The sequence below is a fragment of the Acipenser ruthenus genome, chromosome 17 (assembly GCF_902713425.1).
Source record: "Acipenser ruthenus chromosome 17, fAciRut3.2 maternal haplotype, whole genome shotgun sequence".
Classification (NCBI taxonomy): domain Eukaryota; kingdom Metazoa; phylum Chordata; class Actinopteri; order Acipenseriformes; family Acipenseridae; genus Acipenser; species Acipenser ruthenus.
Window position 1 is genome coordinate 19,414,254 of NC_081205.1, and position 24,868 is coordinate 19,439,121.

Sequence of the window (24,868 nt, forward strand, 5' to 3'; positions counted from 1 at the left end):
TGCCAGCGCGCCTCGAGTATCGTTTGCTTACAGCGCATGTGCAATATGAGGTCAATCCGTCTCCATTTTGGAAGAGCGGAGTGAGGAAGCGAGTTGGGAAAGCTGCTTTTAAACTTGGGAAGATCTGGTAAACAGGAAACCGTTTTTCTCATGCACCAAGTGCTCGATCAATGTGTTTAGCATTAATAAGCTATCATAACTACTACTAGCGAGAAAAGACAATTGAAGGACCAAAGCTTAAGATTCCTCAACGTGGCCTAATACCCAACCCGAAAAGGATCTTCTAACCGGGGCACAGACTGGTTACTGTGGGCTTGAATTAGAACTGCATCTCGAGTCGGGGAGCAGAACCCCGCGGCCCTGTCGGATCCATAATATACCCCCAAAACAGTCCACATTTGTTTTGCCTCCGTTGTGGCAACAGTAACGAGCATAAACCGTTATCTATTTTATAAACACACAAAGGAAATACAACAGCGATGGATGAAGAAATGGACGAATTATTCTCCGGAAACCATTCAGGTAACTACGTTGTTCAAACAGAGGCGTGTTTCCGCACATTAAATTTAGCCTAATAACAATAACAATATCATCGTTTCACCACAAACTATTATATTGACTGGTTCGTCGTGAAACAATAACAATAAAAATAAAAAAAAAAAGACTGTTAATACGTCGACACAATATTTACTGCGCCAGTATAATTGTTTCTTGCATCATCAACAAACCAAAAACTTGGAACTCTTAATTACATTTTTTTTTTTAAATACTCATTAAGTCTACACGACCATTTTTAAGGTAATTTATATTAATCAGATGTGTGTGAAATTTCATGTTGTAGTTATTATGGGTAATAATACATATAGTCCACAGACCCCTTTCCATTTGACCAAAGCTTTTCCATTATTAAGGTTACACTTAATGAGTATCAGTCGGCTGCTTTTTTATGGGTAGTAATAGTGACTAAAGCATTTGACCGAATTATAGTCTTTACGAAGACGCAAAAATAGCAAGTACCAGCTATTGTATATCACTTGACTGATACCATTGTCTCCGATCCTTCTAATGATATACCTGGTAAAGGCAGTCATTTTGCGTCTTGCAGCTGGTACAAAACCACACGCATTTCTGTACAGGTCCAAAAAAAAAAAAAAGAAGTCTCATTGCAGCGATGGAAATCCTATTGCATAGCAGTTTCACCCGTTCCATGGTTTGTAAGAGCTTGAGTAGCCACAGTGTAGGTAATAAGCTCAGGTGTGTCTTATTAATCTCATAGAAAAAACAGGATTGAATCAAAGTGCTAGGCAATGGTAGCCTAATTTCCACCCCTTCATTTGGTAGAATACTGAAACCAGTACTACAATCTTGAATAACCAAGATGTGACTGTGTTCACTGTGACGCTGCACACGTTTACACAGATCTTCCACTCCTCTTAAACACGTAACGCACGTTTCATTGCATTGCTTCTTCCACCTGAATGAGACTTGAATCCTGTGGATTTCAAATCATGCCTAATAAACAGTATCTGCTCTGTTCTCACCGTTACCTTAACATGACAAAAACAAATCTTACAAAATGCTTCGTAATTTTACTTCTTAAATAAACCAGAATATTTAAAAATTATAAACAGATTATTGTTCTGTTGCCAATATCATTTAAATTAATGGTCATACATTAAGAACATTTACATAGAATCAAGTCAGTGAAGCTATTTGATTAATTTAAATTACCATTAATTAATTTCAATTGTAAAATGACCTATAATGACTTCAATTACTTTAATTTGTTCATTCAGAAAGCAGTTTTTACTGGTACTTCTATTGTCCTAAGTAGCACGTAGATTTGTATCCTATGTTGCAAGTTCATGTTTTTCCTGATTTAAGTTTCATCAATTACATATTGAACACTAAAATAGGTAGCATTTGTCCTGGAAATTACCCTACTTGTACTCTTGCTCATTGACTATTTCGAACTTAAAATGTAAAATAAGTTGTATTTTAACCACTATTCTGCAGTTTGTTGGGTGAATAGATATTCACTATTTGTGAAATTAAACCAAGTTGAATGTCCATTGCAGTTTCAAAAAGCTTACATTAAATTTAATTACCCATGCTGTGTTGCAGCAGCAGGTGTCTCTGAAGCTGGGTGACCATATAAAACGACTGCCTAATATAAGCTTTTCTAGGATAAACCAACATTGAATCAAGTATTACACTAGCAGAACAAAAATAGTTAAATAACTTACCACACTCGAAGTTCTTTAGTTAATGTTTTTTTCTTTTGTTCAAATTCACCAAATGGTAATTCCTATCAACACCATTCCCCTTAATCAGTTTGATTTACGACAATGCAGTTCCATTAAGACCCATTACGTTTTTATGTGTTTAAACTCCCCAAACCTCTCTTGTAGACCTGTTTCCACCTAGTTTATTTGTTTGTCTCTTCTTTTTTACCTGATTTGAATCCCCTGAAGTCACAAACGTGTCTTCCCCAGCACCTGCTTCCATCTTGCTTGACCTCCAGTCCATTGTGTCTGGGTTTCTGAGATGGGGGGGCTTTATAAAATGTCCCATCTTCCAATAGCAGACAAGCCCGGAGCTATCAGTGGAAGGTTGCATTCAAATAGGAGTCCATGTGATTGTAATGTGGGATAGTCATCTTTGTGCTTAGACAGTAATGAGGCACTTAGTTAAAACTTTTCCCCTTAAGTGTCACATGCTATTTTATGCTCAATGTGGAAGTTAACTGTTCAGGCTTTACAATTTTAGTTGCGTGGCCAAATGTAAAGTACATGTGCACTAGCAGCTTTCACTTTATATATAACGGGTGTACAATTTAAAAAAAAAACAAAAAAAAACTTGTTGTCCTTTTTAAAAATCTAATTTCCCCCTCCCCGTCGCACAAAACACACACATTCAACTTTTCAACAGAGACATTCAACTTTTATTTTCCTGGTACCCCCATTGTTTTTTTTCTAAATTGAAATTATTTAATCAAGAGGCTTCAAAGCCAGCCTTTTTCAATACTTTCTGAGAAGGAAACGCGTCTAATTTAAAATGTCACATAGCAGTAGGCTACAGCGCCCCTTTCTTGAAATTACTATCAAACACTGTTTCCTTAGTTTTGCAGCTTTGCCCAGTTTACTACTTATTCCAGTTTCACAATGGTTCAGGACCTCAACTAACATGTTATTTTATTTTAATACTTTTGCATTTTGCTTTTTTAGTATGTACAGCATCATTATTGGATATTTTATTAAGTGTAAATTAGATCTGCACGGTAGTAATTTAACAGATGTGACAGACTCAACAACTTCTTCTTCTTCTTCTTCTTCTTCTTCTTCTTCTTCTTCTTTTTAAACTCATTGTACTCATTGCTGCTCCCGCTTTGTTCAGATGATGGCGGTGCCACTCCAGTGCAGGATGAACACGAAGGCTCTGATGCAGAAGGCGGCAGCCCTGCACAGCGCTCGGGCTCGGAGGCAGGCAGTGTAGGACTGCACTCGGAGGTAATCCTTTGTTATCTGTTTCAAACGAATCACAATTTACAGTATAGTAAATCTGGTACTACACTTAAATAAATCTGTTTGCAAGTCATGCTTTCAATTCATGTTGCATTTCCTTGGTCATTTCACTTACAGGATGAAATTGTCCTCACTCTTTCAATGGCTTCTTTCCTGCCGTTAGCCAACCAGCTGCTTCCTCTATTGACTGGCATGCTTCAGCCAATAACATGACCCAGAAGACATTGCTACGGTGAAATGACCCAGGAAGTGTAACAGATAGCCTGAGAATAAGGCATCGATGCTGAACTATATAGCAAATGTAGGTGCAGCACTGGAAAGATTTATGTAACGTTAGCTGCTTAATCTTGGGTTAACTAAGCTTGCTACAGGTAAGGTAGTCCAGGGTTATTGTCAATCAGGTACTATGAAACCAGTGGCCTCAGTATCACATTCTGTGGATCGTATTACTAATTCCTGAGCGTGCCTTTCATGCATCTCTAGTGTTTGTTTGGGACTAATTTACTGCGTGCATTATCTTTCTGCACTAGAAGGACTTGTTTGACCTCCGAATGTTTCCCCACAGAACTAATTTCATACCCAGAAGCAGCTATCAAGATTGATGGTCTCCGACCCTCTCAAACCCAGAGCGATGATGTAGTCAGCCAACAAAATCAGGGTTTTAAAAAAAGAATTCTAGACATTTAACAGGAATTTCTTAAAGTATTTGGTCAATATTTTTGTATTGGGGCAAACTTGTAACATAGTTGTGACCTTTTTTTTTTTTTTTTTTTTTTTAATATCTAATACAGCACCCACTCGATATAGTGGGTGTCGGGGTCCAATATAAATCTGCTGTATGTCGAGGGCCACGATATAGCGAGAGACCCACAGAAAAACAAGTAGGCTAACAAATACTGTACAATCACTCCCTCGTTGTATTGGGAGTCAGGGTCCAGTATAAATCCTCTACGCAACCTGCTTGTTCTAATTTTTTGTATAAAAAGCAGTGCACCGTTTTAATTCATACTGTGGAGGGCAATTGCTTCTCATCAGCTTCAGTCTCCAATTAATTTCATGAGTCTTCCTCTCCTTTCTCAAATGCACAAACCCGCTGCATTTAAAGAATCCATTCCCAACATAGGAGGCTTGTTGCTAGGGAGCTGACGTCACTGCCCTGTGACTTTTGCTAGCGTATAGCTGCCACAAGTGAACACCTCGTTGGCTAAAATAAAAACCGCTTCAGCAAGTAGATATTTAATTTGCTTTGTGTTATTGTGCAATACGTGTGTATATGATAACAGTACGATATTAATGCTTTGTTTTTAATTGTTTTGTATGTTGTTGTTTGATGTGCAGCACGAAATAAAATGAACAGTAATTCTAAGTGCCTATATATATTGCAGCTAAGGCATACGCAGTTAGACAGTAAAAATGGGGAGCTAACTCCACGACCGCGATATATCCGAATCCACAGTATAGCGAGGGGCAATATAATGAAGGGTGGGTGTATGTACTTAAATTGTATTTTGGGATGTAACATGGACACCATTCTGTTTGGGCTTTCATTCAAAGGGTTTTGTAGTGGCCGATTTGAGAGTGGGTGTGCTTGTTACATGTGATAATTGTATGGTGGTTTTGTCATATGGATTACTGTCTCCTGGGAGGCTAGATTGACGCCACCAATCACATTTCACTTGTAGCTTTAAATAAAACAAAGACATTAAAAACATTTCCATACCTCTCGTGGTATATTTTCATTGGCTGGTGAAGATAATTTATCCTGCCTCCATTCCCTAGATCAGCTGTGCAGCCCGATGATCTCACCCTGCTTGTGTGGTGCTCAACTTTATTTTTTTTTTTTCTTTTGTCAGGAAGAGAAAAGCGATGAAGATGACGGTCCCACACGCAGCAGACAGAAGAACAGGATGGCCAGTGATTCAGAAAACGAAGACGTCCCCAGACAGCGAGATAGCGACTCGGAAAAGGAGAATGCTCCCAAGCCTCATGACAGTGACTCGGAAATTGAGGAGGATCCCAAAAATCAGGACAGTGACTCGGAAAAAGAGAATGCTCCCAAGCCTCATGACAGTGACTCGGAAAATGAGGAGGCCCCCAAAAATCAGGACAGTGACTCGGAAAAGGAGAATGCTCCCAAGCCTCATGACAGTGACTCGGAAAATGAGGAGGCTCCCAAAAATCAGGACAGTGACTCGGAAAAGGAGAATGCTCCCAAGCCTTATGACAGCGACTCAGAAAATGAGGAGGCTCCCAAAAATCAGGACAGTGACTCGGAAAAAGAAGCTGCTCCCAAACGTAAAGACAGTGACTCGGAAAATGAGGAGGTTCCCAAAACCAAAGGGAGTGATTCTGAAAATGAGGACGTCCCGAAACGCAAGCGCAGGATAGAGTCTGACGATGAGGCAGACGGTGACAAAGAGAACGTCAGGGAACAGAAGGGAGTGGTGAGTTCAGACAGCGAGGACGAGGCAAAGCCATTACAAGCTGACGGCAGCGATAGCGAGGAGGGAGAGGCACCCAAGCGCCGCAAACTGGTTGACAGTGACGAGGAGGAGGAAGGAGAGAAACCAGGTAAGGAAACCACTGCTTTCATCTCGTTAACAGAAGTAAATTTGTTGTTGTTTTGCTGCTGTTTTTTGTCTTTATTTTTGCTTTGGCTCCTGTGCAGCCCATTTCTCTTGACTCGCAGTTAAAGGTAAAACAAAATTATTTTAAGTGGTTTTAGTTAACAAAATAATTCCATGTCTTTCAAATAAATTCCATAAGTCGTGCACTTACATTTGCTATATAGGTCTCAAATTTGAAGTTTTGAAATGCATGACTACATTAGGCTAAAAAATAGTCCTCAGTTTCCATTCCTTGCTCTAAATGAAGTCTAGTTACTGCTGGACTTCCGAAGTGTTTTTGGCAGGAAGCATATCTGTTAACGGGAAGCAGCTGGTTGGTTAATAACAGGAAAGAAGGGGAGAGGACCATTTCACTTTCCGGGTAAGATGACCAAGGAAGTGCAACACCACCTGAAAGCACGGCTTTAAGTTGTGTTGGTCACAGCATCACCAAAATAGCGTAGCAGCTAATGACTAGTGCTCATTGTTTTATGTATGTCTTTGCAATCCATGCCAGGATAAGAATGCCATGATCTGCACAGCAGAGCATTTTAATAGTCAAACAATATCTAATTCCCGACACTCGGAGCAATCGGATACAGTCACATAAATAATTGCTGTTCTAAAACAAATTTGTTTTGGGTGAAGATTATGGCAATGCTATTTGTGTGTTTGTAGCAACTTTCTCCAAATGGTATCACTTTCTCCAAGCACTTACCGTGTTGTGAAGAGAACCCTGTAGTAACCGGATTTGTCATTTCAGTAAAGCGGAAGAAGGTGATCCTGTCCGACAGCGAGGATGAAGAGAAGGAAGAAACATCCCGTAAGTATTCAGTGGACCCAATCTGAATGAGAAATCAATCTGAACACATCTGCCATCATATACCATTAAACAATACACTAGATTCTTGGATCTTCACTGTTTAAGAAATGTAAAGGAAACTCATCTTGAATGGAAACTATGCAACGTTTCATGAGCCCCTAAATCATAAATGTTGAAGAGGAGAAAGCCTAATTATGGACAATTCCCTAAAAAAGACATTGAAGCGTCCGGAAACTTGCTAGGAGTGGAGAGAGAGGAGGTAGGAGAGAAGGGATTGTTCAGCTAAATCAGCATGCAACTCCTGAGGTTATGACCCATACCTTCAAGCAGTGTTAAAGCAGGATCTGCAAGTCAAAGAAAATGTATTCTGCCATCACCCAAACTAAAGGGAGTTGCAGGGTGGGGCGTAGTATCTTGTGAAACCTGTAAAATTTGTTTTCAAATTTGAATAAGGCACGACTCCTTTCAGTCTGTAACGTAGTGTTGGTATTGATCCACCCCAGCTGTGAAGAAGAGCCGCATCCTGTCGGATGGAGAGGAATCCGATACCAATCGGAAGCTCAAGGCTCTTGGTTCAGACAGCGAGGATGAGGAGGACAAGGGGGGATCCACGAAGGATGGGAAAACACTCTTCGGGAGTGACAGCGAGTCCGACAATGAAGAGGAGTGAGTACCCTGGCTGCCTTCATATTAATCACTGTTTCAAAATAATGCCGCACTGCTAAGCAGATGCTGAGCTTTATCTAGGGAAGTACTTCTCAGAATTTGGCTACTAAGCAGTATTTTTCATAACTTAAACTTGTTACATACACATGTGGGTTAGTTGGCTTGCCTCATTAGTGTAATATTTAAACCGTGAATATTTAGGCTCCACAAACAGTTTAAATGAACATGTTTGTTTTTTGGTTTTTTTTTTCTTCAGAAAAATGATTGCTGACATTTTTGGGGAATCTGGAGAAGAAGATGAGGAGGAGGAATTTACAGTACGTAGAATTTTATATTTTGACATTTGAATGCAGCCATATACATTCATAAAAAACGATATTATTGTAGCTGTTTGGCTAAGCTGTCTAGCCTTGGCTAGCTGTCTCAGCAAGCTCAGCAATTAAGACAAAGCCAACATCAGACAGGAGGGTGTATTCCACAGTCCCCACTAGGGGTGCTAGATTCCATTTAGTTTATTTTGTTAACTTGGGGTCGTGTCAAGCTTTAATTTCAGTGATGGGCGATTTTGCGTCAAGGGTATTTCCAGTTGCCTAAATAAGTTAATACAATCAGTTCAGGCACCTCGTACACAGGTTTTTATCTAGCTTTTAAATGTAACAGAATAAAAGTACCTGTCACTTTATTTTTAATTAGGATTTCAGTGCACACATTTGTGTAAGTCTCAGTATTCAAGTTACCGTTAGGTTGTAAAATGTATTGGGAAAAGTTTTTGTAATTTAAAAATATGTAAAGCCTAGATATATTCATTCTAATTGTGCTGTTTATTTAGTAACTTGATCACAGTGCGTTAATAAGGTTTTTGTTAGAGAAGAGAGTACAGCGCCTGTGTTATATGCTGAAATAAAGTTGCTGAAAGTAATCGGTCTGCATCCAGATGTTTGATTTCTACAACTTGTCATTCAAACCGGAGACTAGTTGCTGTTGTGGTTACTGTATTGCCACTGACTGCAAACACTATCCATTTTATGTGGTGTACTAAATTTAAATTTATAGGTAGATTGAATGTATAGGATAGCAAGGAAGCAGACTTTAGTCTACATTGAAAGACAATATTCAGAGTGCATGTACTAGAACAGAGATTTTCTTTCAAGCGCGAAACAGGTAAATTACATAAATGAATAGTGTATTTGCATATTTTTAGGCGGATTGATTTGAAACCGAGATTAAATATAGTTTGAAAGAACACATTTTAAGGTCCTTTACCAGAGATTAGGGACCTCATATTGGCTTTAGAGTCTTTAGATAACTGGCACTGAGTCAGGTCAGAGCTTTGGTAAACTAAATACAATGTGTCTGTTTTCTTGCAGGGGTTTAACCAGGAGGACCTGGAAGGAGAGAAGTCTAAAGCAGACGCAGCATCAAGGCAGCAGCAGGTGGCAGCTGCAGACTCCGACTCCGATGACGTTGAAAGGGGTGGTAGCAAAGAGTACGTACCCAGTAGATGTGAGCTGATAGGATCTTAAACCTTCACTGCCCTGGGTATGTTCCCATACCTATTTAATGTCTATTTTCTCAGTCAAATATATTGGAGACTGGGCAGCAAAGGGTTAATATTCTCTCCTGATGGAGTGAAGCCTGTAACCATTTGCATCAGCATTCCCACTATAAGTTAATGCATTTGCAGGGACTAGTTGGTAGTACAGCTTTATCATTACATACTAGTCAGCTATTTGTACCAAACAGATATGAGTTCTCACTTTTATTGATGCTTTCATCACGTAAACATGGAGAACTTCAGGTGAAGCTAATGTTTCAACAGTTTATGCACACTGAGTACTGTGAGGAGGAATCACACATCTCTGGAATATAGAATAACAGGCACTTGCAGATGATGGTGCTTTAGTTCCTTGTGTGCTTTTGATTGTTTAGCTTGTAAATTCTATGGATTTCAGTGGACAGAATAGGAGATCTGATTATGTTGTCCAGAATTGGCTTCCCAAAATGTTTTCCCTCTGTCACTCAAGTTAACTTCAAATTTATATTTTGTATCCCATAAAAATTGGTACTGCAAAGAGCATACAAAGCCAGGAAGTCCTGTGTAACGGGTTGTTTCCCCTCCTGCCTCTCCAGCTTCATGTCTGACTTTGACGTGATGCTGGCGAGGAAGAAAGCCCTGGGAGGGAAGCGGCGGCGAAACCGTGACGGTGGCACGTTCATCAGCGACGCGGACGATGTGGTCAGCGCCATGATCGCCAAGATGACGGAGGCAGCCGAGGTGAGCTGCTCCCAAATACAGTGGCAGATTACATATGAACACTCCCAAATAGTAGGTCTAGTGAATCTCAAAACCTTCCAGCAGTTGAAGACATTGTGAAAGACTTTTGATCAAAACGGTTACCATTGAATTTTGTGAGTTGTTTTTTTTTTTTTGTTTTTTTTTTGTATTTCTGAATTTGCTGAGGAGGATACTGTGTCTCTAAACATGAAGTTTATTGCAAAGTCGATCATAGATGACGAAAATCTCACTTATGTTAAAAAGTGATAAAACCATCCATTCAAAAAGATACAACAATGATTCTTTAATTCTTTCAGCACTGTACAGAAAGACTACTTTGGGATAACCAGTTAAATAGTTTCTGTGTTTTTTAATACTAGTTTAAATATTTTAAAAGGGCGTAGAATACTTGATTAGGTTTGTTAGGCAGTTTTTAGTTTGCAAAGTTAAAACCATTACTAAACAGGTAACGCAATCTAACAGTAATAATGAAGACACTAGCTGAAACACTACTTGAACTGATAATGGCTGTTGATTATAAGACTCGCTTTTCAGTCCACCCTCGTCAATTTGCTGCCAGAGTACATTATTACTAAGTACAGTCGCTACACCTAATCGGAATCCTGATAATCGGGATTGCTGCTTAAATGAGATACAACTCTGGGAGACGGTCATTCTCAATGTATTTATGTCGTTTAATTGGGACTTTGTTTAAGTGGGATACAGTATTTTCAAATGATGCACAGAGATCGCTTTTCAGAGCAAGAGTACGTGATTACACTGTGACTTGCGTAAACCACGTTGAACTCCTGAAGTTGCTGGAGTTCCCTGTGGTTTCTCAGGCTGCTGTTGCAAGGAAAGTTGGCGTGTCAGCATTGCAGGTGTCTCGCCTTGTGAGAAGATGGGATTGTAGAAATAAATGTAGAAATAAATAGTATTTCATTTTGTTTAGGAATTTAAAAAAAAAAAAACCATTGACTCGTATTTAACGTATAATCATAATGTGATGTGATTTCATTTTTTTTTTCGTTTGTAAACAAGTGTATGACTAAGATCGTCACAAATGCCTCTTGTTTAATTGAGACAGCCGCTTATTCTCCTGAGGCATCCCGATAAAGTGGCGCCGACCTTTATAATCCATAGTTTAAATGGATTGTATGCACATACCGCATATACGGACTGGACAGTTAATTTGCAGTCGACAAACTACTATTGCATTGTGAATGATTTTATATCTGTGTTCATTTAACTGCCATTTGTAGAGTAGACTTGCTATTTAATTGAGGTTCTATTTAGGAACAGTAGTTCTCTTGCCCTGTCCATTTTTCTTCCCAATTTTTTAATGGGCTTGTCCATGTTCTGGAGATCTGTTGTCTTGTGTTCTAACTGTTCATAATGTCATCTTGCCATCTCTACAGGAGGACCGGACGCTGAATGGCCAGAAGAAGCCAGCACTGAAAAAACTTACATTGCTACCCACTGTCGTCATGCACCTAAAGAAGTAAGTCTCTCCTTATCAACATCAAAGCAGAGAGCAGCATTTAGAGAACAACCCTACACACCTTTCCCTAGACCAGTCGCTGCTAAATAATCATCTGAACTTTCATTTCTGGATTAGAAATAGGGGGGGCTCCCGAGTGGCGCATCCAGTAAAAGCGCTCTGCGTGGAGTGCAGGATGCGCCCTATAGCCTGGAGAGCGCAGGTTTGAATCCAGGCTATGTCACAGCCGACCGTGAACGGGGGTTTCTATGGGGTGGCGCACAATTGGCCGAGCGCCACCCGGGCAGGGAGAGTTTAGGTCTGCAGGGGAATCCACGGTTCACCGCGGACCAGCGACCCCTGTTGGCCGATAGGGTGCTTGTGGTTCTGTAGTGGAGCCGCCAGATCTGTGTTGAACTCCGGCACTATAGGTCTGGTGGCCTCGCTGTGGATCCACAGAAAAATGACGGACAGGCAGGAGCACATTTCGGAGGATACGTGTTCCAGCCTCCGTTCCCGAGTCGGCAGGGGGGTTGCGAGCGGTGAACCGGACACATAATAATTGGGCATACAAAATTGGGGAGAAAAACTGGGGTAATAAATTGGTGATGACTACATTTATAAAAAGAAAGAAAAAAAAGAAATGTAGGCTGTGTGCTGACCTTGTTATAAAACTTAACTGTTTGTCCTCCCCAGGCAAGATTTAAAAGAGACGTTCATTGACAGTGGTGTGATGAGTGCTATTAAAGAATGGATCGGCCCTCTCCCAGACAAGAGCTTACCAGCGCTGAAGATCCGAGAGGAGCTGCTCAGGATCCTGCAGGAGGTGAGCGGGGGGGGCATTCGGTTCCGTGAATACAGGTTGGGAATACCCCTTAGTAGTGAAGACAATGCCAAGAGAACCTGGGGATTTACACAGTCAGGTATTTGACTCATGAGGGAGGGTATTATATTTTACTGGAGGCCTGCAGCTTTCAATACTTAGTTTAGCTTTATCTTGAACTGCTCATTCAGTTGTAATGAAACCATGCATGGTCATTCCTTAGCAGCATATTATGGTGACCTATTTGCATGTATGAACTCTTGCCTCAGATTTGAACTAATCAAGGCCATAGCTTTGAATCTGCTGCTTATTCAAATTCAATGAATCTGTGCATGGATGTGTGTCCATGAATTTTATATGCATTTTGGTGGCACTAACACCCTTGATGTGGTGAGAACTGGGGATGTTGCCTCGCTTCTTAACCGGTGTGGAGGCACTGAACATGCACTACTGTTTTACCTATATCTAGAGAACCACTTATCCAATAGGTACAAAAAGTGTAAGAAGTTTCTATCTGCCTATTTATCTATCTGGAGAACTACATATTTAATTGTGGTAACACTTGGTTACAGCGTCCTTTAATACAAGCTATTGAGACTGAGAATCTGGGGATATATAGAGGACCCAGTTTATCTATTAATTGCATTATCTGTACATACAGTGGATGTAGGTTATGGTGATCTACTTTGATATTGCTTATAGCTAGCTTATAGCTAACTTTAACAGTTGTAGCAGGGTCTTCCAGATTTGTGTCCAGTCAGAAAATAACCCAGTACAAACAAATTAATTCTACAAATAATGTGTTGAACTAACAAGAGAACAATGACACAGAACATTCAAAATCGGAACAAATGAAAATATTCGGTTAACCCGAATTCCTAATACCTAATGCATGTAGCAAAATTAAGCTACCTGTAAGTCAAGTAAACCGTGATTTTTTTTTTTTCCCTCCAAATCATTTACTTAAAATTGTTCTCCAACCTACACATGTTCTGCCTTTCTAAAACCTTATAAAAGAGTGGAGGTTTTTGGAACACTCCCTTTTAAATGTTTTTTTATATATATAAATATATAAATGTTTTGTATACTCTTTCTTCATAGTTAGGTTGGGTAACTTTCCATTAGGTCAACTGACAAGGTTGTAAAACTGGTCTGAAGTGTTGAAAGAGTTGACATTTACATACCGAAAGACAATGTGACGTTTAAAACCCACTTTTTGTCTAGTGCCTTCATTATTACAAGTGGTTTAGTGTAACTGATTTAGTTTGTTGAAGCGGGAATTCTAATAAAGAAGTCACTAGCTGAAACATTTGTCTACTTGAGAACTGGTGATGGCTGTTTCAAAGACTCTTATCCCTTAATAGAAGTATAATTGGGGTGCTTACCAATTTTCACCGATTTTTTTAAATTCCAACTTTAATTATTATTCTTAGTTTTAAATACTTGGATGTATAATTTTCATCGCTGCAGTATGGTTGTGGCATGATTCTATGTTTTGCTTGAAGGTAAAATTCATTTAAGACAACTTTCTATAATGGCTAAGGCTATCTGAATGAGTTAAGATTACTAATGTATAATGTATAACAAGGATTGAGTTTCACAGTGGTGATACAGTGAGATGACGGTACTTTTAAAGTGTGTTTGAATTTCAGTGATGTTTAAAATATATTTTCAGGTTTAATAAATGTAAAATATTGAAGTATGTTGCCTTTTATTTGCATTTTGACAGCGTACAGTATGAAAACGAACACATTGTTGAATTATGAAATGCGAAAAAATTCCTAGGAGATTCTGAAAAAAAAAAAGAACTGTGAACCAGAAGTATAATCTGTAGTAGGTCACAAAACTCACGGGAGAACTCAAAACACTTAAATCGGCAAAGTGATGTCATGCAAATCCTATTCCAGAAATCCACTGCATGATTATTACAATAGTACACATTCATGAGCCTGCATCAACATCAAGGTCTCAAAGCCCTGGGAAAGGGGAGTGCGTTGACATGAGCTGCAGTGCGCTGTTAAACTCCTCCTCTTTGTACCCCAGCTGCCCAGTGTGAGCCAGGAGACGCTGAAGCACAGTGGGATTGGCCGGGCTGTCATGTACCTGTACAAGCACCCCAAGGAATCCCGGAGCAATAAAGACCTGGCAGGGAAGCTCATCAGTAAGAACTGCTTCTGCATTCTCATTTTAAGAGTTGGCCAAATCGTTCTTGAATGAAGTGTAATTAAATGAAATTATTTTTATTATTTTAGGAGGATGGTTGGATGATTGTGCTAATAAACACTCAGTTATATGCATAGGTAAAAAAAATGTTGGTGATTAAATTAAGTATGCTTTTAACTATAACCTATAACAACCAACTGAATACTAAAGCTGGAGCAAATTCATCAATAACAACTACTTTTAGCAAAACAGCCTTCTGAAACTGTTTCCCTAAATGTGTAATAATCATTTGTGACAACATTGGAAAATTACTTTGCAGTGTCCTGTGATCTGTAGACACAGGTCCAATAACATGAGCCTTGAGTGTTTTAAAATACATTATTTTAATGTTTTTGCGATAAAGATGGTGGATTAGCACAGAGTTCTGTGCAGGTCCGATTTTTTTTTTTTTTAAACCCGCGACCCAAACCACTTTTAATAAGACTTGCAACCCTGTCTGAACCCGCAAGTGTTTGTCCTTTACCTACTGCCTGCGTCGACTGGCTCTCGCATTCTCCACAGACTGAGTTTATACAATAGGCTATACAGCGTGGTAGTTCCCTCTAGTGGTCTGGATATATTTTAACATAGTAACATATTAACTATCTCTACTTACTTTTACTATAAAATATCTGTCTCTTCCTTTTGTGCCACCAGTTGAAAGGGAGCTACACCTGTGCTTTCACAGAGATGATGTACCAGTTTTGTGGCTGTGTGTCGTACACAAAAACGAATCCAGTCACGTTCATTATTTTAATTCGCTATGATTTCGAAAGAATTCCACACTTCTGATTTACCTTTCGCGCTATTATCCACAGTGTTTGTTCAAGGACTTACAGACTGAGGGTCAATGTGGCCCTCTCTCAAAATTTTAGGGGGACATTTTCTTCAGTGAGGTGGTCAATATGTTTGATTCAGAACCACCCACCATTTCATATTTTTGTTTGTTTTTAAATTTGCCAGCAGAGTTTACTGACCTTTTTGATTCTGAATAAAAAATAAAACTAAAGCTGTAGATACAACCAAGGTGTCTCTACAATACTCACCATCACTTTTGGGGACAATATTGGGAAATGTGTCACAGTGATGCTAGTGTATCACTGAGTAGAAGATATTAATTGTACCAAATCACATTAGAAAAGGGGTTTTCAATCTTTTTAAGCTGCGTTCCCCTTTCCAAAAAATGTAGTCCACTGAGAGTCATAAAATGAAAACACAAAAAAAGTCTGTACAATAACATGATACAACAAAACGCACAAGCCTTGGAGTGTGTGATGGATACAATTATAAAAGTTACAGTATTATAAAAGAAAAAATATATATATATTATGTTTACTTTTGGCTAAAATAGTCCCTCAGACAGGTTTCTAGTTGTTGGAAACATCATCATTTTATTGCAAATATTAATTAAAATCAACGAAGCCTCCGTGCTAGCCTCAGATCACTCAGAAATAACATAGGACTATTCCATGATAGCAAATGGCTATAATGTATTTTTATTGATAATAAAATTACAGAAAAGAAGGCAAAGAAAAGTTCACTGTCCACGTATCTCTACAGTTGACCTCATTACGAAAACATATTATTGGCATTTAAATTCTTGGTGATTAAAACGTACAGTACTGATACTAATTAAAAAAACAATAAAATACTTACCTAGTATGCGATGGATGTCCCTGCTTGTTATCACACAAATCACTGATGAGGGCAGGGAAATTGGAGAGAGCTTCAGTCTCAATACATTTTTGGCGTTTTTAATCTGTAACGGTATTTCGCCTTGATCGCCCTTTGCTAGTAATGTTCTAATATTGAGCTAACAATCAATATTTTTTCACTAGATTGAAAGCTAAAAAGTCTTACTTTCACACCAGACATAACACAAGGCAATACTAGACCGCATGGCAATACTTTGGTTTCTGATTGGCCATACATTCTGTATTTTTAAATGTAGTACTTATGTTACAATAAACTTTAAACGGGTCATTGAAAAAAATAAATATTGATTTGCAGGCACAAACGCACACAGGAAATAAAATGAGTTAAAGACTAGGCTTTTAGTTTTTTAAAATATCCCAGACAGACCTACTGTTTATATGACATTTAAACAGGGCTTATTTAAAACATACATATTTAATATGTAAATTAGTCTGGTGTTCGCGACTAAACGTTGATTACATGATAAAAGTTTGCAGTAGATTGGCAAGTGGTACTAAATAAAATGCGTTGTCTGCCATTTCAGATTTTTTTCGTGTACCCCAGTTTGAAAACTGTTAGAAGAAACCACATTACTATGCAGTTTAATAGTCGTAGTATTTAAATCCCATTGTCCTGACTGGTAAATTCTTACCTTCCAGCTTCCCCTTTATTTTGACAATTTCCATATAAAAAATTGCATTTTTTTTGTTTACATTTTTCATTCTTAGCCCCCAAGTAAATATTTTGGACAGTTTTCAAAACAATTGTTGCTTTATTTTTACAACACACCTTGGTGTTGTTGATATGATAAACACGTATATCTGCTTCAGGTACTGTGTTTTTTTTTTTTTTTTTTCAAGGTTAAACGATGGCCCGTGTTACACAGAACACTAAAAATAAAATGTCAAATATACAATATATTTTGTTGGTTTTGTGGAGCTGCTATATTTTTAACTTACTTTAATACTGCACATAATGATATGGTTTTGAAAATGCTACTTACCAAAACCGTGACTGCACTTGAACTGTATTGCATAATAATTTCCTTTATTCCGATTCCAGTGGTGTTTTCTCAGTGTATACACAGTGATGTATAAAATCACATATATAATTACAAATGTCACATATTTTATAACGTTACCGTAGACTACTTTTTTTTTTTTAAGGTCAATGAATGCGGTTTTCGTTTCGCAAATCTACTGCAGACAATATTTTTAAGCACAAATATAATAGCCTGCATTTTAAAAGTCACTGCCGTAGCAGATTACCTATTCTTCCAGAAGTAATGGTGGGGTTTAACAGGGATACTATTTGCGCCGGGCCACGTTGTTAACAAGCCTGATGTTGTCCAGGCTTTACTGTGAAACTGCCTGTAACCAGGGAGGGTGTGAGCGCATTCTGCTGGACTGGAGAATAAAAACACGGGAGTTTAATTATGAAAACGCAAGTGTAAACAAACAAGTAAAAAAAGATTAGCCTGTCGTCAGACATGTCATGGTAATACAAAATGCAAAATGCGAGTACGCTGAAAGGACAGGTAATGTTTTTGTTGATTCAACCACAAACCGCGAAAAAGTTCACATTCCGACCCGAACCCAACCCAACCCGCTTTGCAGGTCACCCAACCCGATGCAGGACTCTAGCACAGGGTACGACGGTGTAGGTAATGCAAGTAAGTGGAGATTGTCAACAGTCTTCTGCAATATTTGGTGCTTTTTTTTTTTTCTCTTGCAACATGTTCTTAAATGATAAATATCACTTCCCAGTGCCTCAGCAGTGGTTGGAATTGGTTGCATTGCATTACATTTCATCCTTAGCTATTTCATTCATTCTGTCTTGTAAATGAAATGGACTGGTTGTAATGTCTGTGTCTGTGTGTGTGTGTGTGACAGATGAGTGGTCCCGGCCCATATTCGGCTTGACGTCGAACTACAAGGCGATGACACGAGAGGAGAGGCAGCAGAGAGATCTGGACCAGCAGATGCCAACACGTCGAAGACTGAGGTGCGGGATCAGGCCTTTACTTAAAACAACAGACCATTTACACACACTACAACATGGGTTTCAGTTCGGCAACAGCGCTTCACCAAGCTTTTGTCCATGCCGTTTAAGAGACTTGTTATATTGTCCCACGAGTTACTTCCAACGAGGATATTATGGCGCCTGTATGTAGGCAGTTCGTTAACCCTTTGCAGTCCATTTATTAAGTGCGTGTCAGGCGCGTCAGGTCCAATTTATTTTCACACGCGCAGTTAATTTTAGACGCGCTGTTTAAAAATATTTTTTTTCCACAGTCAAACGGGTTTTAAAGGCCCTGCATATCAACAAAGCACTCATTAGGCATCTCCAGCCCCGCCCCACCCTTTCGTTCGCTATAGCTTTCACATATGCTAAGAAATAAATAGGAATAATTGCAATGTCGGACCAGGTCCGACATAGGACCGCAAAGGGTTAAAGCCCCTAATCCAATTGTGATGAAACAGAGTGCTTCATCTAGAAAGAACGTGGTGTTTTTAACTTGGTTCAGTCCTAGAATGTGAGTAAATTGAACAAATTCTAACATCATCTTGAAACGCTGCAGAATTAGTGTGTATTGAGTGAAATATTTGTACTGTGAGGACAAATACCAAGCGTGGAGAAAATAGTGCAAAATATGAACCTGGATTCAAAATGAGCACCTGAAGGGTTCTCTGGATGTGCCACTCCACTTGTCTTTTCTGTCCTCCCCTCTTTCCCCTCACATCTACCTTTCTCTCTTCCTTTCCCACTGATTCTCTCTCTCGCTCTCTATCTCCTCTACTCCTCTACACAACCATTCTCAGAGACCAGCCTAAGGTGGAGAGCTCAGAAGATGCTGTACCGGATGTATTCTCTCAGCCTGCCAGGTTTCCTCCCCTTTTGAGTTTGAATTCAGTGACTGCACGATGCAGACTGCAGTTTTGGGGCATCCTGCCTGTTTTTTTTTGAGGGGCGTGGTGGGAGCAATTAATAAATTAATGAGCTTCAATAAATGTAAGCACTCTAGTATAGCAGACAAGCAATATGTATTGGTTATAGTGTAAAAGGTTCAGGATATTTAAGTTCTAGCACGTCCAAGTCAAATCTATTCTGATGTTGCTCCCTACTTTTAGGCTTTCAGTGTGTAATATTTATTCAGTTTATCATACGTCTCTTAACACATACCTCAGTTCTTCAGTTAGTTTAATTATTACAATTCAGTCTGTACTACAGGTTAAGTTGACAGTGGTAGAGTGTGTTCTGGCATGTTTTTGCAGTGTGTGGTGCATCCTTTGGTGTGATTGATCATGCATGTGTTTGGTATAACTTACCAAGTAAGTTGGTACACTGCCTACTTTTAGATTTTAATTGTTGGCCATTGACTAAAAAGGTAGCCTCAATGCCCCGCTCCACAGGTATTGCTGGACAAGATGAGAGAACAGCATCTTCATCTGACTGAAAGATATACGTTTTTAATTCACACCTGGTAAATGAAGCTGTTAGGAAAACTGCTTTCCTGAACATATTCATTAAAAGGTACTGAATATATTTGAGCAACCCTTCTTCTAAGCAATTCAAACTGGCTTCCTTCTGTTCAAACCACACAGCCTCTCTTCTTTAGTTCTCCTTTCCTGTCAGCCAGACTGCAGTGGTTTATGATCTAACTTGACTCTTTACAGCTCTGGTGGACAGACTCCCCGCAGGGACCTGGATAAGGTGCTCACAGGAGAAGAGAAGTAAGTGTCGTCAGACAGACCAGCCCTTGTGAATTGCACTCTAAATATAGCTTTCCACTATAGTAGTAGAAGTTACTCTCATGGACAGAAATGTCTCCTCTTTGAACTCTTTCAGCATTAAGTAGCTTTACAGCATTTACAGTATTTACTAAAGGCATTGTTAGCAGTTGAACTTTAAATAACAGAGATTGTGTTTTGTTTGTAACCAGAATTTTGAACCTAAAAATTCCAATAGTAAATACTTTAGTTTTTTCCCCCCAGTAATTTTGTCCAGAAGCATGTGACTGTTGCCTTGGGGCAGCTGGGATTGTGCTAGACAGCAGCTTTTTTCTGACAGTAAGATCAACCTCTAATCTGTGTGCTTGCTTTCAGGGCCCTGAGGCCAGGAGAGCCTGGGTTCTGTGCCCGTGCCAGGGTGCCCATGCCCTCCAACAAGGACTACGTCGTGCGGCCAAGGTGGAACGTCGATACAGAAGCTAACCGGGTGAGTTTGAGGCTTTCCAAACCCTAGAAATCAACACCCTTCTTCCCCAGTCCCACCCAGTGGTTTAGAGCCGTGTCAGCCCCACAGAGACTTCGGATGTTTTCAAAATGTTTTTTAACTTAAAAAAATGCAAAGCCTTGTTCTGTCTCAACCAGAAATTAGCCCTGTTGACAAGGCTGCTAAGTTGCACAAAATGATGCGCTTGTAAACGAGGAATCAATGTAAAGGAGCGCTGATGAGGTGGCATGTTTTTTTGTTTTTTTCTACCAATAAACTGCAAATAAACTATTATACACAAGTGACACATGGGTTGGCTGGCATTTCATCAGGGAATTCATGATAGTTACACAATTAAATAGGAAATGTGTTTTTAGTTTTTTTCATAGGTTTTCAGAAGTAGATTTTGTTTTCCGTGTAATAATGACCAAGTGCTTTGAGATATTGGCTTCACATTAAATAAAAAAAACTGTATTTTGTGACTCTGTCTGTAGGTCTGAAAATCCAACTCAGTCCACTTTTATTACATTGTCCAGGCGACACTTCTCGCAAACACACAAGTCAGTGTTCTAAGATGCACGAATTTCTTCAAATCTTATACAGTTTGCAAATAGCAATCGGACAAACCCTTTTTTTTCTTAGCCTATCAGAAAAGACAATTACATACTGATGCAAGTTTTACAAGTCTCATGTCAACCAATAATATTGGTGATCACGTGGGGCCCACTTTTAAGAGAACGCAACTTCAAAACATCCTTGTGTTTTACTCACAGGGCAATAAAACTAGTTTAATAAGAAGGAAGAGAGATAAGAAAGGAGTAAGCGTTTTGCCTATTTTCTTTTGAAGTTTAAACTGTGGGAAAGGAGTGTTTAGCACCAAATGTGCCATTTCCCGAGAGACACATAATAGGATGCAATCACCATTCAAGTTGTCATAAAATGTACAGACGTGCTGAAATTTGTTGGTACCCCTCCACAAAAAATGAAGAATGCACAATTTTCTCTGAAATAACTTGAAACTGACAAAAGTAATTGGCATCCACCATTGTTTATTCCATATTTAATAGAAATCAGACTTTGCTTTTGATTTTTTATTCATCATAATATTGTAAATAATAAAACAAATGAACATGGCATGGACAAAAATGATGGGACCGCTAACCTAATATTTTGTTGCACAACCTTTAGAGGCAATCGCTGCAATCAAATGTTTTCTGTAGCTCTCAATGAGACTTCTGCACCTGTTAACAGGTAGTTTGGCCCACTCTTCCTGAGCAAACTGCTCCAGCTGTCTCAGGTTTGATGGGTGCCTTCTCCAGACTGCAAGTTTCAGCTCTTTCCATAGATGTTCGATAGGATTCAGATCAGGACTCATAGAAGGCCACTTCAGAATAGTCCATTGTTTTGTTCTTCTCCATTCTTGGGTGCTTTTAGCTGTGTGTTTTGGGTCATTATCCTGTTGTAGGATCCATGACCTGCGAATGAGACAGAGCTTTCTGACACTGGGCAGTACGTTTCGCTCCAGAATGCCTTGATAGTCATGAGATTTCATTGTGCCCTGCACAGATTCAAGGCACCCTGTGCCAGGCGCAGCAAAGCAGCCCCAAAACATAACCGAGCCTCCTCCATGTTTCACTGTAGGTATGGTGTTCTTTTCTTTGAAAGCTTCATTTTTTCGTCTGTGAACATAGAGCTGATGTGACTTGCCAAAAAGCTCCAGTTTTGACTCATCTGTCGAAAGGACATTCTCCCAGAAGGATTGTGGCTTGTCAATATGCCTTTTAGCAAATTCCAGTCTGGCTTTTTTATGTTTTTCTGTCAAAAGTGGAGTCCTCCTGGGTCTTCTTCCATGGAGCCCACTTTCGCTCAAAAAGCAACGGATGATGCGATCAGAAACTGACGTACCTTCACCTTGGAGTTCAGCTTGTATCTCTTTGGCAGTTATCCTTGGTTCTTTTTCTACCATTCGCACTATCCTTCTTTTCAATCTGGGGTCGATTTTCCTCTTGCGGCTGCGCCCAGGGAGGTTGGCTACAGTTCCATGGACCTTTAAATTCTTAATAATATTTGCAACTGTTGTCACAGGAACATCAAGCTGCTTGGAGATGGTCTTGTAGCCTTTACCTTTACCATGCTTGTCTATTATTTTCTTTCTGATCCCCCAGACAACTCTCTCCTTTGCTTTCTCTGGTCCATGTTCAGTTTGGTGCACACAATGATACCAAACAGCACAGTGACTACTTTTCTCCATTTAAATAGGCTGAATAACTGATTACAAGATGGGAGACATGTGTGATACTAATTAAAGAAACTAATTAGTTTGAAATATCACTATAATCCAATTATTTATTATCTTTTCTAAGGGGTACCAACAAATGTGTCCAGGCCATTTTAGAATATCTTTGTAGAATAAGCAATAATTCATCTCTTTTCACAGCTTCTTTGCTTTATTCTATGACATACCAAAGGCATGCAAGTATACATGATAAAATAGCTTTTAATTTCATCACAATTTCAGGAGGAATGAAGCATTATTTCAGTGAGCTGTAAGGGTACCAACACATTTGAGCACGTCTGTAGGTTACATTAAAGCTTTCCTGCCATCTGGCTGCTTCACTTAATATTTGAACCCAAATTGCCTTCATACTAGCTGTCTATGTAACCTAGCTCCTTTTTAAACTATCCAGTTTCTCTAAAGTGTGTGTTTATCCAACATTAATAACAAAGTGAATGAAAGACACATCATTAACCCTTTGCAGTCCATTTATTAAGTGCGTGTCAAGCGCGTCGGGTCCAATTTATTTTCACACGCGCAGTTAATTTTAGACGCGCTGTTTAAAAGTATTTTTTTTCCACAGTCAAACAGGTTTAAAAGGCCCTGCATATCAACAAAGCACTCACTAGGCATCTCCAGCCCCGCCCCACCCTTTCATTCGCTATAGCTTTCACATATGCTAAGAAATAAATAATAATAATAATAATATTATTATTATTTATTATTTATTATTATTAATAATAATAATAATAATAATAATAATAGTCGTACATACCGATCAATCATCTCCTGATCACTCGTTTTATCACCAAACGCCTCAGTAATGAGATCCAAGTCAATATTTTATTACTATAACATCTGAAAAAAGCTCTGCAAATGTCTGATATTCTGAGCGCTGATGCAGTAGCAGCCAGCTTGTTTCCTTATGGCCACCGTTATCTGATGCCAGGGGCAAGTATGACTATTCATGAGATACACCCTTTTTTTTCGGCTTGTCTCTGCTCCTGTCGCTCCTACTCGGCCATTGAATGGTTTTCTCGTTTTTTTTGTTGATGTCAGACAGGATAGGAATAATTGCAATGTCGGACCTGGTCCGACATAGGACTGCAAAGGGTTAAAGCGTATTTTTATGAATGAACTACCTACAGTGTCTTTTATAATTAAGCTGAGGTGCCAATAGACCTGCACTTTTCTAGTTTGATACTTGCACTCCCCATGCACGTTTTAGAAAAAGCAGCATTTGAGTCCATTACTTTCTAGACCTATGGCAAGTGGACCGCAATGCCCAGATCTGGAGGACGAAAGGTAGGACTTAAAGCTGCCAATTGACTGACCTCTAACTGGGTTGGTTTTCAATAGCCCGTGTCTTCAAAGAAAGGCCTCAGTCGTTTGGAGAAGCACAAGAGACGCATTGCTGAGCAGAGGAAGCGGCAAAAGCTACAGGGAGCTGTCAAGATCAGCGTGGAGGGGAACCGAATGCCTCTGTAGCACACTGGCCAGCAAGGGGCAAGGGCAAAGGGCATCCCGACCAGGGGGTGCAAGTGGAACCTGCCCCTTCCTGGCAAGAGGGCTTGACATCGTGAGACACAGCTTGCAGTGTGAAAAAACTCCTGCTCTCCCCAATCCCTTGCTTTTAGTGTTCAGAAACAAATGCCAACTAACCGTCTTTTAATCAATATCAACATATTTCTTGTGATTCAAGAAAGTAAGCTGTTGAGTGCGTCCACCCCTTTCTCTTGCTAAGTGGTGCGGAAAGTAGGCAAAAGTAGCCGGCCAAATTTCACAGCTGTGTACACCTAAAGTCCCATTACATAAGTCCTGGCTAATCTTGGACTTTGGCATTATTGCGCTGTACTTTAGCAAACAATAAAAGACTCCATTGTACTTGTTTTCTAGTACCACCTATTGTGGGCCATCACAGCAAATTATTGGCTGATATACACACGTTACTAATATAACAGGCATACTGTACAATGAAGATAATGTTTTACTGCAGTTATGAAAGATTGTGTTTTCCAGTTCTGAGACTCCTGTCTAACATGTATAACATGGCTTGGGTGCTGCTGCTCTGGGATGCATGGCTGTGTATGAAGATCCCATTCTTGCTCTCTGTAAAGCCTACGTTACCTCTCCTATATAGCAACTGTACAGCAGTGCAACTTTGTGGATTGTTTTTGCTGTGTTGAACTGCATGCTGATTTTTGGTGGTCTAACAGCAGCAGGTAGCCTGGTCCCCTTGGAGAGGGGCTAGTAGGATTTTCCCCTCCTGGATAGATAGTCAGTC

General features: G+C 39.5%; 1 protein-coding gene across 4 annotated transcripts in view; it reads left to right on the forward strand.

The window, feature by feature from the left end:
• Positions 1 to 24,868, forward strand: part of LOC117423684 (protein IWS1 homolog) — a 26,196-nt gene continuing 1,328 nt past the window's right edge. Inside the window, exons 1-16 of one of the 4 annotated variants that reach the window (XR_004547816.3) lie at positions 1 to 522; positions 3,397 to 3,509; positions 5,378 to 6,095; positions 6,894 to 6,953; positions 7,457 to 7,619; positions 7,876 to 7,936; positions 8,987 to 9,105; positions 9,750 to 9,894; positions 11,313 to 11,395; positions 12,071 to 12,200; positions 14,241 to 14,358; positions 17,987 to 18,098; positions 18,917 to 18,979; positions 19,772 to 19,828; positions 20,201 to 20,312; positions 23,944 to 24,163. Coding sequence is in view for 2 of the 4 variants with exons in the window: in XM_034039761.3 (XP_033895652.2) it covers positions 480 to 522; positions 3,397 to 3,509; positions 5,378 to 6,095; positions 6,894 to 6,953; positions 7,457 to 7,619; positions 7,876 to 7,936; positions 8,987 to 9,105; positions 9,750 to 9,894; positions 11,313 to 11,395; positions 12,071 to 12,200; positions 14,241 to 14,358; positions 17,987 to 18,098; positions 18,917 to 18,979; positions 19,772 to 19,828; positions 20,201 to 20,312 (2,097 nt within the window). In the remaining 2 variants the exon portion in view is untranslated. The remainder of the gene's footprint in view (positions 523 to 3,396; positions 3,510 to 5,377; positions 6,096 to 6,893; positions 6,954 to 7,456; positions 7,620 to 7,875; positions 7,937 to 8,986; positions 9,106 to 9,749; positions 9,895 to 11,312; positions 11,396 to 12,070; positions 12,201 to 14,240; positions 14,359 to 17,986; positions 18,099 to 18,916; positions 18,980 to 19,771; positions 19,829 to 20,200; positions 20,313 to 23,943; positions 24,164 to 24,868) is intronic. The other 3 variants (XM_034039761.3, XR_004547817.3, XM_034039763.3) reach the window with 3 other exon arrangements.